This window comes from Cydia fagiglandana, chromosome 14 (genome assembly GCF_963556715.1).
Source record: "Cydia fagiglandana chromosome 14, ilCydFagi1.1, whole genome shotgun sequence".
NCBI classification, from domain to species: Eukaryota; Metazoa; Arthropoda; class Insecta; order Lepidoptera; family Tortricidae; genus Cydia; species Cydia fagiglandana.
Window position 1 is genome coordinate 8,451,323 of NC_085945.1, and position 16,277 is coordinate 8,467,599.

Genomic DNA, 16,277 nt, shown 5'->3' on the forward strand with positions numbered 1-16,277 from the left:
TATCCCATACTACCTGCCTCACAACGTCATATTTGGTGCATCAAGACTAGCACTCAGCTGGAGAAACCTGGCGATCTCATTGTTGGTTTCCGAACGGATCGTAGAAATAACAAGACCAAAGATATGAGCATATTCGATCATTGTAATCTTACCAATTGCAGGGTGTATTTGAACGCACAGTATTATCCATACGATCCCTTTTCGGCCAAATTTAAAACCAACAAGTATGCGCTCTTATATGACGCATTTACCAATTTCCAACGGTCGTACTACAACCGTGATCATACCAGCCCTCAAGTGAATTATGCTCATTACAAGACACAGTCTCCATTAGTAGTCATCGATGCGTCAAGACAGTGTGACAGCTACAACTCGGGAGCTGGCGCTATTGATATTAAATTGGAAATGGAGTTTAAGGAAAATGTGCCTTCTAACACCTCGGCATACTGTCTAATTATCAATGATTCACTGTTTGAGTACAACGCTCTCACTAGTACCACACGTAAAATGATTCAGTAGACCATTGACCGCCCTCACGTGTAAACGTGCCTTGGAGCTTTTTTAATTAAAAAATGAATTATTCAAATATTTTTTCACCTTCTTACACACCGTCGATTGATTGTTCCGGTGATGGTGCCGCTGCTTGGTGCTGTGAGCTGAGCAAGAGTGTCTACAACCTCAAACGCTGTCCTGCTGGTGCAAGTGCTCTAATTGAAAATATCCATGTATACTTAAAGTTGCAGTTTATTGAGGCTAAAATCAGACTAGATGCCTGTGTCAGTTTTAATAGACGATATGAACTCACCTGTGAAGAATGGAATGCAATGTTTGCGGAAAAAGTTGAAGTCATCGGAAACTTCTTTCATAACCCAATGAGTGTTTCACCAGAGCTGATTCAGTGCAATCGTCTTGTGCCCACCTGTGCCGACGATAACGAACCCATGACAAACTCGCACCCCTTGGTGATTTACCACATGGAATGGAGCCATATCGAACATGTCGTGGAGTGTATTAACGCACGTATCGGATACTTGAACAAAATAAAGTCTACCTACGAAAACCGTCTCAACTTTTTCAAGAAACATTTCAAGATATATCACCCCGTAAATATTCAACAGGCACGCAATATTACATTAGGTATATGCGTGACGGTGACCTCATGTCTCGCCAGTAAGTCTAGACGGCCGAGGCGACGGCGGAGCGGGCGAGAGAAGAATTTCCCTCGCCTCCTCCGCCGCGCACCGCAGACTCACGAGTTGCAAGGCTGACGCAACGCAACTGGCCAACTGGCTCAGTTGCACGTGGCTCGCCGCACAGCCCACCCGTTCCCGTCGTCTGAGCGCGCTCGTGAATTAAATCATCACCATGGCGCTGTTACTTCACTGCGACTTTTGTCACGAAGACGTATTGTCAAATAAATTAATACTTCACTCGGAAAGTGAGCGTCATAAGCTGCTGTGTGAGCAAGAAAAGTCGGACGATTGTGCTGTTTACATTGTGGAAAGTGCATTTAAATGTAGGATTGTCAGTTACCGAATTAACGGGAGTGCAGACATTTTGGATCCTAAATTGTATTTGCTGAGTATTGGAGAAAAGCTTGAAAAGGAGATCAACATTAAATTAGAAAGACATAAAAATGTAAAAATAAATGTGGAACTTTTTGGTACTTTTATGAAAACCAATACTGAAGGTGAAGTGATACGTGATCTAAAGTCCTTCAACACTAAAAACGTGGTTATGCATAAAGACAGTATGGATTTTCCATCGTACTTTGAACAAATATCCATGTCTATTTCTAAGAAATGTGAAGATTTTACAGAGCGCGACAGCGGTTGGGCGCTCGAGAAAATTGAGTATCTTAATGTGAACATTAATAAATACCAACCACTCAAAGGATCTACATATATACCGCTCCCGCCAGAGGTACAAGCGCAGAAGGCATGTGTTAACGTGAAAAATCTAGACGACAAGTGTTTTTTTTTGGGCTATCATTAGTGCGCTATATCCAGCCGATAAAAGCAGTGACCGTGTCTCATCGTACCCACATTATACGGACATTTTGAATGTGACAGGCATAAAACATCCAGTTTGTCTCTCGGATATTAAGAAATTTGAAAAATTAAATTAAATTAGTGTTAATGTGTATGGAATAGACGACGAAAGGAATGACAGAGGCCTGACTATTGTACCTCTACGTATTTCGAAAATGTCATTCGATAACCATGTAAATTTGCTTTATTTTGAGAGGGGTCATATTTCACATTATTGTTGGATCAAGAACTTGTCTCGTTTGGTGCGTTCGCAAATTACTAAACACACAGAAGCTACATTGATATGTGATGGGTGTTTACACCCCTTTGCAAATAAAAATAAATTAGATCAACACCGAACAATTGGTTGCGGGGAGACACTTGTCGAGCTACCCGAGCAAAATGATAAATACCTACATTTCAAAAATTATAAAAATAAAATGAAGGTACCATTTGTAGTTTATGGTGACTTTGAATCGATTCTAGTCCCGTTGGATAGTGAAAAGTCTACAAGTGCTACGTATAACACCCATAAACATGTGCCATGTAGTTTTTCCTATTATATTCATTGTGATTATGATAGTAATTTATCAAAATTTGTCATCTATCGTGGTGAAGATTGTGTGGAGAAATTTATACAGAGCATTCGTAAAGACGCTGATAGAGTTATAGAAATCTTGCAAAAAGTCGTACCACCATAAAATAACAGCGGTGCTAACACCTCCTCCGACGTGTGTCATATTTGTAAGAAAAAAATTGGAATAGATGAAGTTTCTGTAATGGACCATTGTCATTTAACGGGTATTATAAGAGGCAAAACACACAATTCGTGTAATTTGAATTACCAATTACCAAAGTTTATACCGATCGTCTTTCACAATTTAAGCGGTTACGATTGTCATCTATTCATTAAATAATTGGCCAAGATTAAGGGAAAGTAACCTGCATTCCCAATAACAAGGAAAAATATATTTCATTTAATTTAGAGATTAACGAATACAGCCTAAGGTTTATTGACTCGTATAAGTTCATGTCAAGTAGCTTGGATAAACTAGCTTCAAATCTTTCACGGGAGCAATTCAAAATACTGCCAAATTTCTTACCACCATCCGATAGTTGTAACGAGCGTGAGAAATATATAAAGTTACTTACGCGTAAGGGAGTTTTCCCTTATGAGTATGTAAGTGATTGGAGCCGGCTCGAGGAGACTGCATTACCACCTATAGCTGCATTTTATAGCACCCTTACCGATTTTAATATTTCCGACGAGGATTACCAACATGCAAAAGATGTTTGGGACGCATTCAATATTAGAACTCTGGGTGAATACTGTGACTTATATTTAAAGGCTGATGTTTTATTATTGGCTGAAGTGTTTGAAAACTTTAGACAAGTGTGTATAGGTGCGTATGAATTAGATCCGTGTCAATATTTCACTGCACCCGGTTTGAGTTGGGACGCAATGTTGAAATATACCGGAGTATGGCTAGAATTGTTTACAGACTATGAAATGATTCAATTTATAAAGAAAGGTATAAGAGGTGGTGTCTGCCAAGCGTCAAATCGCTATGCTAAGGCCAATAAAAAAAAAAAAAAGTTGTGAAGTTGTGAATAATATATTTATGCATGATTATGACCCGAATCAGGACAGTAGTTTTATTATCTATTTGGATATAAATAATCTTTACGGTGATGCCATGCGTCGCCTGCTTCCAATCGATAACTTTAGGTGGATGAGTGAAGACGAGATTAAACTGTTTGATATAGCAACACAGCGGACAGACAGCCCGTTCACACAGGGTGTCCGTTTTACTGTATACGTTTTTTTTCATTGATGGCGTATGGAGTTGTATGAGCGACTTCACATATGACACAGTATTCAGTATACAGTAAAAAATAACGGTCCGTAAAATTATGACATTCCGTTTTGTCATCGAATACTGGATGAACGGAATACGTATCCGTCATGTATCCGTACGTTTTTACTGGATATAAACTGCTCTAGGGCCCCGCGGTGCGCGTGTTGTTGCTGTTGTTTGTGCTGTTGTAATTGTGTATTAGTTTATTTTCCAAAGGGAAAAAGAAATAAAGTTGTACCTTTGCCAGGACGAAAAGGTCCGCATGCGAGCACTTCATTCCCGCAGCTCGGCCTTCGGCCTCGCGTGCTTGGGAAATCGTATGGGACGCTCCGGGCCTTCGGCCCTACGCGGAGCTCGGCCTTCGGCCTTCGCTGGGTGGCTTGGTAGAACGACTATAACGCTTGGGAGCACCGCATTCACGTAGCTCGGCCTTCGGCCTTGCGTTCCGGGAGTCGGGGTGGAGGCTCCGGGCCTCACGGCCCGTCGCGGGTCGGCCTGCGGCCTCCCGGCCTGAAGCTCGCCCTTCGAGCTCGCTTAACCTACTTGGAAATTTGACTTTGCCCGTGTCAGCCGCCATTTTGGTTTTTCCAAAAAAAATTTTTCACATGGTAATCTTGGGCCCTAAGCTCGCCGCATGCCTATACCGATATAAACAATCCTGGTAGACTAGCGGTGGTATACTGCGAATTTACGTGTGCCGTAATTACGGAGACTATGTGTGAACGGGCTCTCAGTTAATGCCGGATACGTTGAACGTTATACGGTGCTTATGTGTGAACAAAGCATATTTTTTGTTGTATCCGTTAAAACGGGTACCGTAAATACGGAGACTCTGTGTGAACGGGCTGTTACTCTGATGTTGGATATATATTAGAGGTAGATTTAGAGTATCCGCATAGCTTACATGACTTGCATAATGATTACCCTTTCTGTGCGGAAACCAAACTACCGAATGAGGGTAAAATTAAAAAGTTATTACTAACATTCGATGACAAAACCAATTATGTTGTGCACTATGCTAACCTCAAACAATATATTGAAAATGGATTGATTTGTAAGAAAATTCATAGAATTCTCACATTCAATCAATCATCTTGGCTAAAATCATATATTGACTTGAATTCGCAAATGAGAATCCAAGCTAAAAAAGGTTTTGAAAAAGATTTCTTTAAACTCATGAATAACTCCAAATTCGGGAAAACTATTGAAAATGTAGAGAAAAGGGTTGATGTCAAATTGTGTAAACAGTGGGATACTGTACACAGGGAACATAAGAAACGAACAAAACCTATATATGGTCTTGATCGTTATATTTCCAGACCAAATTTCCACAGTGCCTCTATTTTCTCTGAAGAATTGGTTGCTGTACAATTAAACAAAACCAAAATTAAATATGACAAACCTATTTATGTAGGTTTTAGTGTATTAGATTTGAGTAAACAAATCATGTACAATTTTCATTACGACTACATGTTAAACAAATACGGTGATAATGTGAGACTTTTATATACGGACACCGACTCTTTTGTTTATCATATCACAACAAATAACTTTTACGAAGACATTAAACCTGACTTGCAATATAGATTTGACACCTCAGACTTTACCCAAAACAATGTATATAATTTACCACAAGTCAATAAAAAAGTTGTTGGAATGATGAAGGACGAAAGCAATGGAAGAATAGTGAGAGAATTTGTTGCGTTAAGGGCAAAAATGTATGCCTATGTAAATACTAGACTCTAATGACAAAAACGAAATTGAATGTATAAAAAAAACAAAGGAGTTAGCGCCGCGGCTGTCCGTCGGTTAAATTTTAATAAATACTAAGTATACCTGTTTAGACTTGAATAAAACCGTGTACGATAGTATGTATAATTTAATTAGTAATAAGCACAATATGTACACTCAAATTAAAAGAAAGAAAATTCTATAGTTCGTTTTTTTTAGCATTAGAAATTAGGTAAGGTGGGGTCTTGTAATTGCAACTATTCGGTAAATGCAACTAACTTCAATAACTCCCTCTAGGGTTACTTTATTGTAAAACGACAGACTCGTTCAATTTAATACTAAAAGTTCTACCTCAAAAATGTAGATGGCGCTGCAAGCTCAAGAATTGTGGGAGTTATAAAGCTTTTTGTCATCCGCCATTTTGAGTCTGCTGGCGTCGGATGGACACGGTGCGCATTTTTATTCTAAAAAATAGTTTTTAGTGGTTCCTCGCAAGTTTTTTCACAAGAAAAGTTGTAACTAATCACGGTAAGTCATTTTGTTTGTATTTGTTTTATTCTACGATGAATATTTTCCGAGTTTTCTCTGTAGTTACATTTACCAGACAAAAAATGCAAAGTCTGGTAAATGCAACTATTTTGCAATTTTTAGGTTAGTTACAATTAGCTGCCAATTTTTGTATGAAATTTGAAAAAGCTAGTGATGTGGCAGTGAACACGAATATATCGGTACAATCACTAATAACATAACACACCGGCACATTTAGCGTAACTTAAGAAAAGGGTGGTTACAAGATAATTACGTTTATTTTTCATGAAAATGTTATCAGATACAACGTACCAAATTAATATGTCCATGGTTTAATATTAAATTTGTTGTATGATTTTGCTTATTTTTATTAAAAGCATGGAAATTTAAAAATATGCAATTAGCTGATATGAACAGTTTCACAAAAAAAAGATCCAAAATTGGTAATATTGTTAAATTTTGTTCTTCTTACCCACGACGGACCGGGTGTACATTATTTTGGGGTACAAAGATTCCGCTAATTGTGCCGGTATGTATACATATTTATCCGCCTTTTTATTTGTATCCGCGTATCTTTTATTGCCTTTTCACTTACTTAGTTCTGCTGTAACAGGTTTTTTTGTAGAAATAAGCAGGGCCTGCTGTGTCGTTTTTCTACATGTAGTTTTTGTTCATAAGTTTATTGTGTACAACGAATGGTTAAATAAATAAATAAGTATCGCCTGTTTGCTATTTTCTATGTTTCTACCGCTTAATGATCGAATGGAATTTGATGAAACTAGGCACTATACTTACTTGATTCATACAACTGGTTTTTAATATATTATAAAAAATATTTTTTTAGATGTCAACACGTAAAAAAAAAGCAAAATATTCTCTTAATGACTTAATGGAAGCAATCGAAAATGTACAAAACAAAAAAATGAACAGCTATCAAGCTTCAGAAAGATATAATATACCAAGATCAACTATAATTCACCGTGTATACGGAACGCGTGGTGCCAAAAAAACGACGCCTGGCAGGCCTACTGAATTATCTACAGCTTGGGAAAGCAGAGTGGCTGCTCTTATTCACGAAATGGAAAAGTGTGAGTTTCCGCTTACATCAAAGGAGATTAAACAATTAATATGTGCTTATATACAAAGGAACGGACTCATAACTCGTTTCAAAGATGATTACCCTGGCAAAGAATGGTTTCGGGGTTTTAAAAGGCGACACAGATTAAGTGTCAAAAAACCACAGTCCGTAGAGGTTGCCAGGAAAAAAGCCTGCAATCCTTTCACTGTTAACAATTATTTTGATTTGTTGGAGCGCATAACGAAGGAACTGGAACTAGAAGACAAACCCCAACATATATATAACTTAGATGAGACCAGCTTCTGCAACGACCCCACCAAGACTAAAGTTGTTGGCCTGAAGGGGTACCCTTCTACTAGAACAACTGCGTTCCCTGGAAGGAATAACACCACTGTACTGTTAGCTTCAAATGCGCTCGGTAAAAAGATCCCTCCCTTGATAGTATTTCAGGGGAAACAACTAGGGTCGAATTGCTTTTTCGAAAACGAAAATGTTAATACAGCGTATGTTGGAAGCCGTAAGGGGTGGATGGAAACCAAAATATTCGAAAATTATATCGCAAAGGTTTTCATACCAGCAATTGGACCGGAAAGGCCAGTCTTATTAATATTTGATGGCCATTCAACACATGTAGACTTGAGTGTTATAGAACTTCTAATGGCCAACCAGATAACAGTTCTTAAACTGCCGGCTCACTCATCCCATATTCTGCAACCATTAGACTGCAGCACAATGAAACCTATGAAAGACAACTGGGACAGTGAATTGGTAAAATGGCAAAGACTCCATGTGGGTGCAAAGCTTCCAAAACCAGAATTTGCCAGGATCATAACTAAGATATGGAATGATTTGAACCCAGTTATCATTCAAAATGGCTTTAGAAAATCTGGTATATATCCGTTGAATCGTGATACAATTCCAAAAGAAAAGTTTGACAAGCTTTCATGGTCAAAATGGGAAGAACATATTCGCCAACAAAATGAACAGTCTCATAGCGTTGCCAATAATAATGCTGAAGAAGGAAGGAAGGTAGAAAATGGCACTCAGGAAGATAAAAGTCAGGACAGAAATGAAGTTCCAACACTCACGAGTATGTGCACGAGCATGTGGCTTGAGATCCTTAATCGTGGGAAGAAAGAAATAGATCTACCCAAACGCGTGAAAGACCCTAAAACGTTTTTAATTTCACTTTCTAAAAATACCAATTCCAATATTACCAACAGTGGCTCTGGTAACGTCAAAATATTGAGCAATATCGAACTCACTTCAACTAGCTATCAAAAACAGAAAGATGAACATGTTTCATTTGAAGAACTTCTTTTGGAGACCATTTCACGTAGTGACATACCTAAAACTTCAAGAAAACGCGTTAGTCAAGAAGCAGAGATATTAACTTACAAAGAAGCTATTGATCGTATGAAAAAAAAGAAAGATGAAAAAGAAAAGGCGGAAGAAATTAAAAGACTCAATAAACTTAAAAGAGTAAACAACAAAAAGAAAAACGAGAAAAAGAAACAGAAAAAGTTGATTGACAAAAAAAGCAAATCTAAAAAAAGAAAGAATTTGGAATCGGACAGTGAAAGCGATTGTTCATACACACCGATGGATGATTCTGATGATGAAGATTTAGCTGCCTTTGCTCAAAGATTGTTGTGTGATGAGAGCTTTGACGAAGATTTGCAAGAGCCATTACTATCAACTACTAACGAAAATTTAGAGAAGAAACCTAAACTAAAAAGCGAAAGAGTAAATAAAAGACGAAAACAAATATCCGGAGAAAAGGATGTCAATATAAACGTAAGTCGTATTTTAGGTAAAAAAAAATAATTACCTACTTCTCTTCATATTTCATAAATGTTAGTAAAATAAAATAGGATAAGTACTTTATAACCTTAAATATATAATAATTATAAATATGTAGTAAAAAAAGTAATTTATGTATTTAATTTATTTTAGTTATTTGATATACAACTTACATGGTTGTTTAAAAATTTTCAGAAGGAAGTGAATTTTACCAAAAAACTATCTACTTTGGAAGATGCTTGTGAAGAAGAATTGCAAGAACCGCTACAATCTACATCGAAAGAAGAAGAGAAAGATACACGTAAAATGAAAAAAGAAAGAGTGAACAAAAGAACTAATAACAATAGGATGGTGGAATCATTAAAAGGGAAGGAAGTAAGTATATTTAAGTTATATACACAATAAAATAGGATAAGTACTTACTGTATAACGTTAAATATATATTATTATAAATATGTGATGATATAAATGTAATTTATATATTTATTTTATATTACTTATTCATTATATAACTTATAGGGTTGTTTAAATATTAAACTAAATTTTCAGAAGGAAGTGAATTTTACCAAAAAACGATCTACTTTGAACGACGCTTGTGAAGTAGAGTTGCAAGAACCGCTACAATCTACATCGAAAGAAGAAGAGAAAGATACACGTAAAATGAAAAAAGAAATAGTGAACAAAAGAACTAATAACAATAGGATGGTGGAATCATTAAGAGGGAAGGAAGTAAGTATATTTAAGTTATATACACAATAAAATAGGATAAGTACTTACTGTATAACGTTAAATATATATTATTATAAATATGTGATGATATAAATGTAATTTATATATTTATTTTATATTACTTATTCATTATATAACTTATAGGGTTGTTTAAATATTAAACTAAATTTTCAGAAAGAAGTGAATTTTACCAAAAAACGATCTACTTTGAACGACGCTTGTGAAGTAGAGTTGCAAGAACCGCTACAATCTACATCGAAAGAAGAAAAAGATATGCTTAAAATGAAAGAAGAAAGAGTAACGAAAAGATCTATTAACAACAGGATGGTGGAATCACTAAGAGGGAAGGAAGTAAGTATATAAGTTATATATACAAAAAATGCATACTTATATAAGATCGGTTAGCAAGTTTTTTTTTTTCAGAACGATATGCCGAATTCCTCCGAAGTAAATAACGATCTCAACGAGGGAGACTTTATTCTTGCTGCATTTCAGTCGATCAAAGGCAAAAGAACCTACAAATACGTTTGCCTTATTGATCAAATCAACCAAGAAAAAATTGTAGTAAAAGGACTCAAATCTTATAAAAATAACAGAGAATTTAGGTTAGTTGAAGATGATATTTCAATTATAGAAAAAAAAGATGTGATCTCACGTTTACCAAAACCTGTGTTAAATGAACAAAGAGACACTGTGATATTTCCTTATAAGGTAGAGATATTTGAATGTAAGTAAACAAGTTACCCTTTCTGAGAGAATGGACATTTGGGAAATGTAAACAATTATTCATATAGTATTAAGTACAAAAACGTTATTTAATTTAAGTGTTAAAACTAATTTCATGTTACTAATAGAAGCTTATAAACGTAATAAATTACGTTACGTTACGATTTTTCATATTAATTAGTATGGTATTCAGTACAAAAACTTTATTTAATTTAAGTATATACCAAAAGACTTATTTCTTGTTAGTTACTAGTAAATAGTTTCAAAATATAACTAAAAAAGACTGTATAAATAAACATAAAATATTTTATTATTATGATTAATAAAAATAAGCTAGACAAAATAGTTTAAGTATGCATAAAAAACTTTTTTCTTGGCATTAATTAAAGCTAGGAAACGTAACTTTGCAACCTTACTAATTAGTAAATAGTTTGATAAAAGTTAAAAAAGGCTGTTTGATTAAGTTACTTATTTAGATTAATAAAGATAAAGCTAGATAAAATAGTTTAAGTATGCATAAAATACTTATTTCTTGTCATTAGTTGAAGCTAGGAAACGTAACTACGTAACATTACTAATTATTTAGTAGTCTGATAAAAGTAAAAAGGCTGTTTGATTAAGCATAAGTAAACTATTTTATGATGATTAATAAAAATATAGCTATTATTTTTTAGTCTGTTTAACAACTAAAAAACATTGCATAAAAAATATATGATTTTAAAAATAACAGTTTATCCCTGAGTTTTATTTCTGCTACCATGGTCTTCTTGGCGTGTCGATGGCAGACACTACATGACTGTCGATAAAATTGCGGTAAGGTTCCCATCACTATTTTTGAGAAATTAGTTGCAATTACCAGACCCACGGCAAAAAAGTATGTTTATGCGAAATTGGTCGTAGTTACAAGGAGATATGTGTCACAATCCTATGAAGATTCTCTTAGTCTTTGTGTTTAAAATACACACATAGACAATACACATAGAAAAATGTGGAGATAAAACGATTAGTTGCAATTACTGGTCAGGAGGGGTAATTGCAACTATTGCTGCCTTTGTCAGAACTATTGGCAATAGCTCTTTATTCTTCAGAGTTTTTCTTTGTTATGACAGTAGAATAAAATCTACATAAAATTTGACTTATGCATAATTTTACAGAAAAACATATTTCCCTATATATATATAGAATTATCAGATGATGAAGTTATGACTTCAATATTTTTAGTTGCAATTACAAGACCCCACCTTAAACAATCTTGATGTGTCTTTTAATTGAAAAACACATTTTAAAAATAAGTTACGGCAAATATGTAACAATTATGAATCTAATACGATCATTTATATTCTTCTGCTTTCATCAGTAATAGTTTTTGAATTTTAAAAAGCGTTTTTCAATTAAAAGACATGTCAAAATCGCTTACCTTCTTGCAAGTTCTTTCTAATGCTAAAAAAAACGAACTATATGTGGTAAAGATGAAAAGAGGTTAATTTTAGACGATGGCATTAAAACGCTTGCATGGGGACATTGTAACATTAAGTAATAATTATTGACTGAGGTTTTTTGTTTTATTTTGATTGACTTGTTTATTTATGTTGTAATAGATTGTAGTAGATGTTTAATAATGTTAATGCATTTATTATTTTAACGTGGATTAGTTTTTATTAATAATTTTACTTTTAACATTGTGTATTTTTAAATTTTTGACATGTGTAATTGAATAAATAAAATGTTACTCATTCACTTTTAAACTTTTTTTTTACCATTCCCCATATTATTGCGCAATTCCCCATTCCCAATCAAAAAAAAAGAAGTGTATAGGTTTTTAAATAGACCTTGATTCATTTCCCCGTGCACAAGTGTCGTGGCCTTGACGAGCACACCTGGGCGCGCGAGTCTCCCCTTTCCCCGCCACACCCCGCATCACACCCTGCGGGCCGATGCATGTACCCAACGCATGATTCTAGGATATAACTGCATCTGGCATGAGGCGCGGGGGGAAATGACCGAACGGGATAGCCTTATGTATCTTTCAGTAGGAGTAACAGCGAAAGCGCTATTATCGTTTGTCCTTGTCACACATATTTTGTTCGCTTCCCCTCTCGCTCCATCACCCTCCCCCTCACCCCTCCCGCGGCATTGACCTTGAATGCTCACGTGTCGCCGAGGCGCTTCCCCTCTCCCCGCTAGGCACCCTCCCCTCCTCACCCTACCCCCTCAAGGCCACTCTCCCTCCCCCTCACCCTCCAGGCCCCCCTCCCCTCCTTTCCTCCCCTCACCCCTCCCCCTCCCGGTCCCCCTCCCCCCCACCCCCGCGGGGGGACTATACCTATTATGAGGCAGAAACGGCAATTCTACTCTACTACTATCTTCCCTTCTTTGGTAATTATTCCTACCTCTCCAGCCTCAGTTTTTTTTCATGCTTATGTCTTGAAGGCAATGTATGTTCCATGATCACTTTGTCAGTCGACTCACAGTCTTATTTACCAAAATTAAATATTCTATATATACATATACTTAATTAAAAATTATACCTGACACTCGTACATTCATAAAATATATGTTATATCTATACTGGAGCCCATGCGAACGGTTACAGCACTAAACAGAGACGAGTGGAAGAAGAGGGGGGAGGTCTTTGCCCAGCAGTGGGACACAATTGGCTTTTAATAATAATTATTATTTTAAGAGACTAAAAGCGAAACTGGCACCAAAACAAATTTAAAAAGAGAATGTTTCCAAGTATTTCTTCCCAGCTCAGTCACAACGCAAATACGAAAAACAACCACAAGTGGAATAAAGAGGAGACGGTTTTGTTTGGCGCTATTGATTCGGTCAAATTGTGTTTTTTGAAAAACTAGGTAATTTTAGCCAGCCTTTTATGAATGTAGTATGATACCTTAGGGTATGGTGCTTTACGCACACTAGCGTCCCTTCCCCTCCCCCAAGGCTTTTTGAAGCATGATGCATGATTGTTATCTAAAGCGATAGTGTGCGATCAAAGCCCAAAAGATCAGGTACCAACCAAAGTGCATTGAAAGGCCCTGGTGCATCAAAGGACTTTCCATTTTTTTATGACAACGGTTGTTATGACGGCGGTGGCTGAGTAAAAACAGTTACATTTATGGCAAAAAGGAACTTTCGCAGGACAATATTGCAGCATTATTAAAGATTTCGAAATAAAATAAAAGTCAAACTAAAAAAATTACGCCAAGCCATGTAAGTCCTGACTCATTTCAATAAATAAACTTGTATATAGACTTGCCGTGCCTCTGGGACTGTAGTGTGAAGCGTATAAAGACCCGGTACAAAAAAATAATGGTTGGGATATTAGTTTCGAAGTACAAAGAATTGGAGCCAGCGGCGAACCAAGCGTACAAACAGGGAGCCATGGCGTTTCTGTAGGAGTTTCACGCACGTTACAGCACAAGCGCTTCAAACACACTGAAGTTTTGGGGTTGTTGTAATCGTTGTAAAAGGTAATCTTGCAGAAACTGTAGTTGTCTGCCGTCTGGCACATGTTTTATTTCCAACAAAATTTCGTTTGACCTTCGGACGCCCTTGGCATGCGAACGCGTGCTATAATAGCGACCGCGGTCTGAGCAGCCGGTCCGGAACCGTGTGGTCGCTCGTCGCCGACCGCACTAGGCCACTTCGCTTGGGGAGTGTGTGGTTAGCCATTGCTACTCCGCAGCGAGAACGCGAAATAATCACAGAATTATTGGATTTATACAGAGACCTCTACCATGTTTATGAGATCTCTCATCCCATTTATATGCGGACAAAACTGTAAAAAAAATGCCTGGGAGATTCTTATTCATAAATACAAAGAAATTGAGCCCGACGCGAACGAAGCGACGGTGAAAAGAAAGTTAGAAAAAACTCATTGACGACGGCGACTTCCTAACTTTTTTTACTGATGATCTCTTAGATTTCAATGTGGATATGACAAACCTCTACTCAGTATTACTCACATTTGATTGGAGCAATGGATGGAAAACATGTTATGTTACAAGCACCGATTAATAGTGGGACTGATTATATCAATTATAAGCAAACCTCCGCGTACATTTCTTTAAATGTTTTTGCTCTTTGGGATCCCACAACACCTTATGTTAACTATATAGTTGAATCAAACGGATAGACGGCTCTTAAGAGTTCATAATTATTTAAAACTATTTGCACTCGCGAGCCAAAACCACCACCAGTCCACACCGAACGAACAGCGCACACTGAGGCACCTTTGAGCATGTCACATTTACCGACAGCGGATGGCTCGACACCGAGGCACGCTCGGCCGAGCCAACGTGCGCCCGAACGGCCCCGAGGCATGTCCACATAGACCGAGCATTTGCCTCGCGGGCGCGTGCGCTTGGTGGAGATGCGGCTAAAGATGCCTGCAATTAGAGGAAGACCGATCATTTGCTATCTTAGACGAAATTATTGTACTATATAAGGGCAAAAAGGCAGGTAGCAAAATATTCCAAACAAACCACATTAGTGGAGGTTTAAATTTCTGGTTCGAGCTGGCAAAACAGGTACAGGTACGTGGGGAGCTATCTATATAACTTTTTTACTTACGATGGCGCAAACACATTTCGAAATGTTCAATTCACTGACTGGGAGGAGATTGATATAGGAGGTAAAACAGCGGTTCGCATTGACCTCCGAAACAAACAATACTAAAATAATGGCAAGTAATAAGACAATCAAAACAAGCACCAACACATTACAAACTGAAACAACAAAAACAACCTCCCCCAACCCAGCTGGTCCCCGTAGGGGAAAATGACCAAAACCCTCCAGATAGAAAATACCTCACAACATTTACATTGCAACTTTTAATGTGAGATCACATAGAACCGATGAATCTTTAATACAGTTAGAACAATGCCCTAGATATAATATAAGAAAGAGTGGTCCAAAAAAGTTTAGATGGTCTAAACAAGAATCGTCGGAGGTAAATGGATGCAAACAGCAAAAGAAAGAATCAAATGGAAAGCTATGGAGGAGGCCTATGTCAAAAGACAAAGTTGAAGTTAAATTTGTTAAACCAAATTAATATAAATTGTTTATACGACAACGGTTTCACTCACTTGAATTGTTTAGTCGCTATTGGCGACATGTTTGCGCTATTGGCACTCGAGCCTGAGGAAGGACCCCCGACGGGCCCGAAACATGTCGCCAATAGCGACTAAAAAATTCAAGTGAGTGAAACCGTTGTCGTATAAACAATTTAAAATATGTCTCACGAAAGTTTAATGTCAAATTAATATATGCTATGTAAATACTAACTTCAATAATAAAGGCTAATTACAATAAGACAATATGAAAAGATTTTTTAGAGAAACACTGAAACAAAGAATGTTTGGCAAGGGCAGTTCACTCGCCACCACAAAGGGCACCAAGGACAGCCACAACATTAAGGCTTTGAAGAGAAAAACACTACAAGCATTGCACGAACAAACATGATTTTCCTTAGTTATGAATTTCACCTATTTTGTCTCCTGAATGAAACAAATGTTTTACACATTGCTACGATTGATGTTGGTTTTCGGCTTGAAGTATCGCAACTATTAATATGCTTCCGTAAGAAAAAAACAAGGTGTTAACATGAATAAAAGGCGATGCTTCGTTAACAGTAGGTATTCATTAGTTTCATTGTTTACACAACACATTCCATTCCATAACGCTTTGTACATAAATCACCAGATAAATAATACACAGAAAATATCTAAAACAATTGAATGGAAGAGGTTTTGCGGAATAAAATATAATACTACTCGTTTTGAATCGTTA

General features: G+C 36.7%; 2 protein-coding genes across 2 annotated transcripts; both read left to right on the plus strand.

Moving 5' to 3' along the window:
- The first annotated feature begins 6,047 nt into the window (after positions 1-6,047).
- Positions 6,048-11,178, plus strand: LOC134670704 (uncharacterized). The gene is made up of 4 exons (XM_063528516.1): positions 6,048-6,148; positions 9,579-9,758; positions 9,933-10,109; positions 10,182-11,178. Exons 2-4 carry the CDS (start codon positions 9,690-9,692, stop codon positions 10,491-10,493), a joined length of 558 nt encoding a protein of 185 aa, XP_063384586.1. The 5' UTR covers positions 6,048-6,148; positions 9,579-9,689; the 3' UTR covers positions 10,494-11,178.
- On the plus strand, positions 7,185-9,434 carry LOC134671002 (uncharacterized). Its single transcript, XM_063528823.1, has 2 exons — positions 7,185-9,023; positions 9,225-9,434. Exons 1-2 carry the CDS (start codon positions 7,227-7,229, stop codon positions 9,432-9,434), a joined length of 2,007 nt encoding a protein of 668 aa, XP_063384893.1. The 5' UTR covers positions 7,185-7,226.
- Positions 11,179-16,277: the final 5,099 nt, after the last annotated feature.

Bases quoted from the DNA above. Each gene is read 5' to 3' on its own strand.
- LOC134671002 (XM_063528823.1), top strand. From the start codon at position 7,227: ATGGAAAAGTGTGAGTTTCCGCTTACATCAAAGGAGATTAAACAATTA. The intron at 9,024-9,224 runs GTAAGTCGTATT...AAAAATTTTCAG, and splicing joins AAAAGGATGTCAATATAAAC to AAGGAAGTGAATTTTACCAA.
- LOC134670704 (XM_063528516.1), top strand. From the start codon at position 9,690: ATGAAAAAAGAAATAGTGAACAAAAGAACTAATAACAATAGGATGGTG. The intron at 9,759-9,932 runs GTAAGTATATTT...CTAAATTTTCAG, and splicing joins AATCATTAAGAGGGAAGGAA to AAAGAAGTGAATTTTACCAA. The intron at 10,110-10,181 runs GTAAGTATATAA...TTTTTTTTTCAG, and splicing joins AATCACTAAGAGGGAAGGAA to AACGATATGCCGAATTCCTC.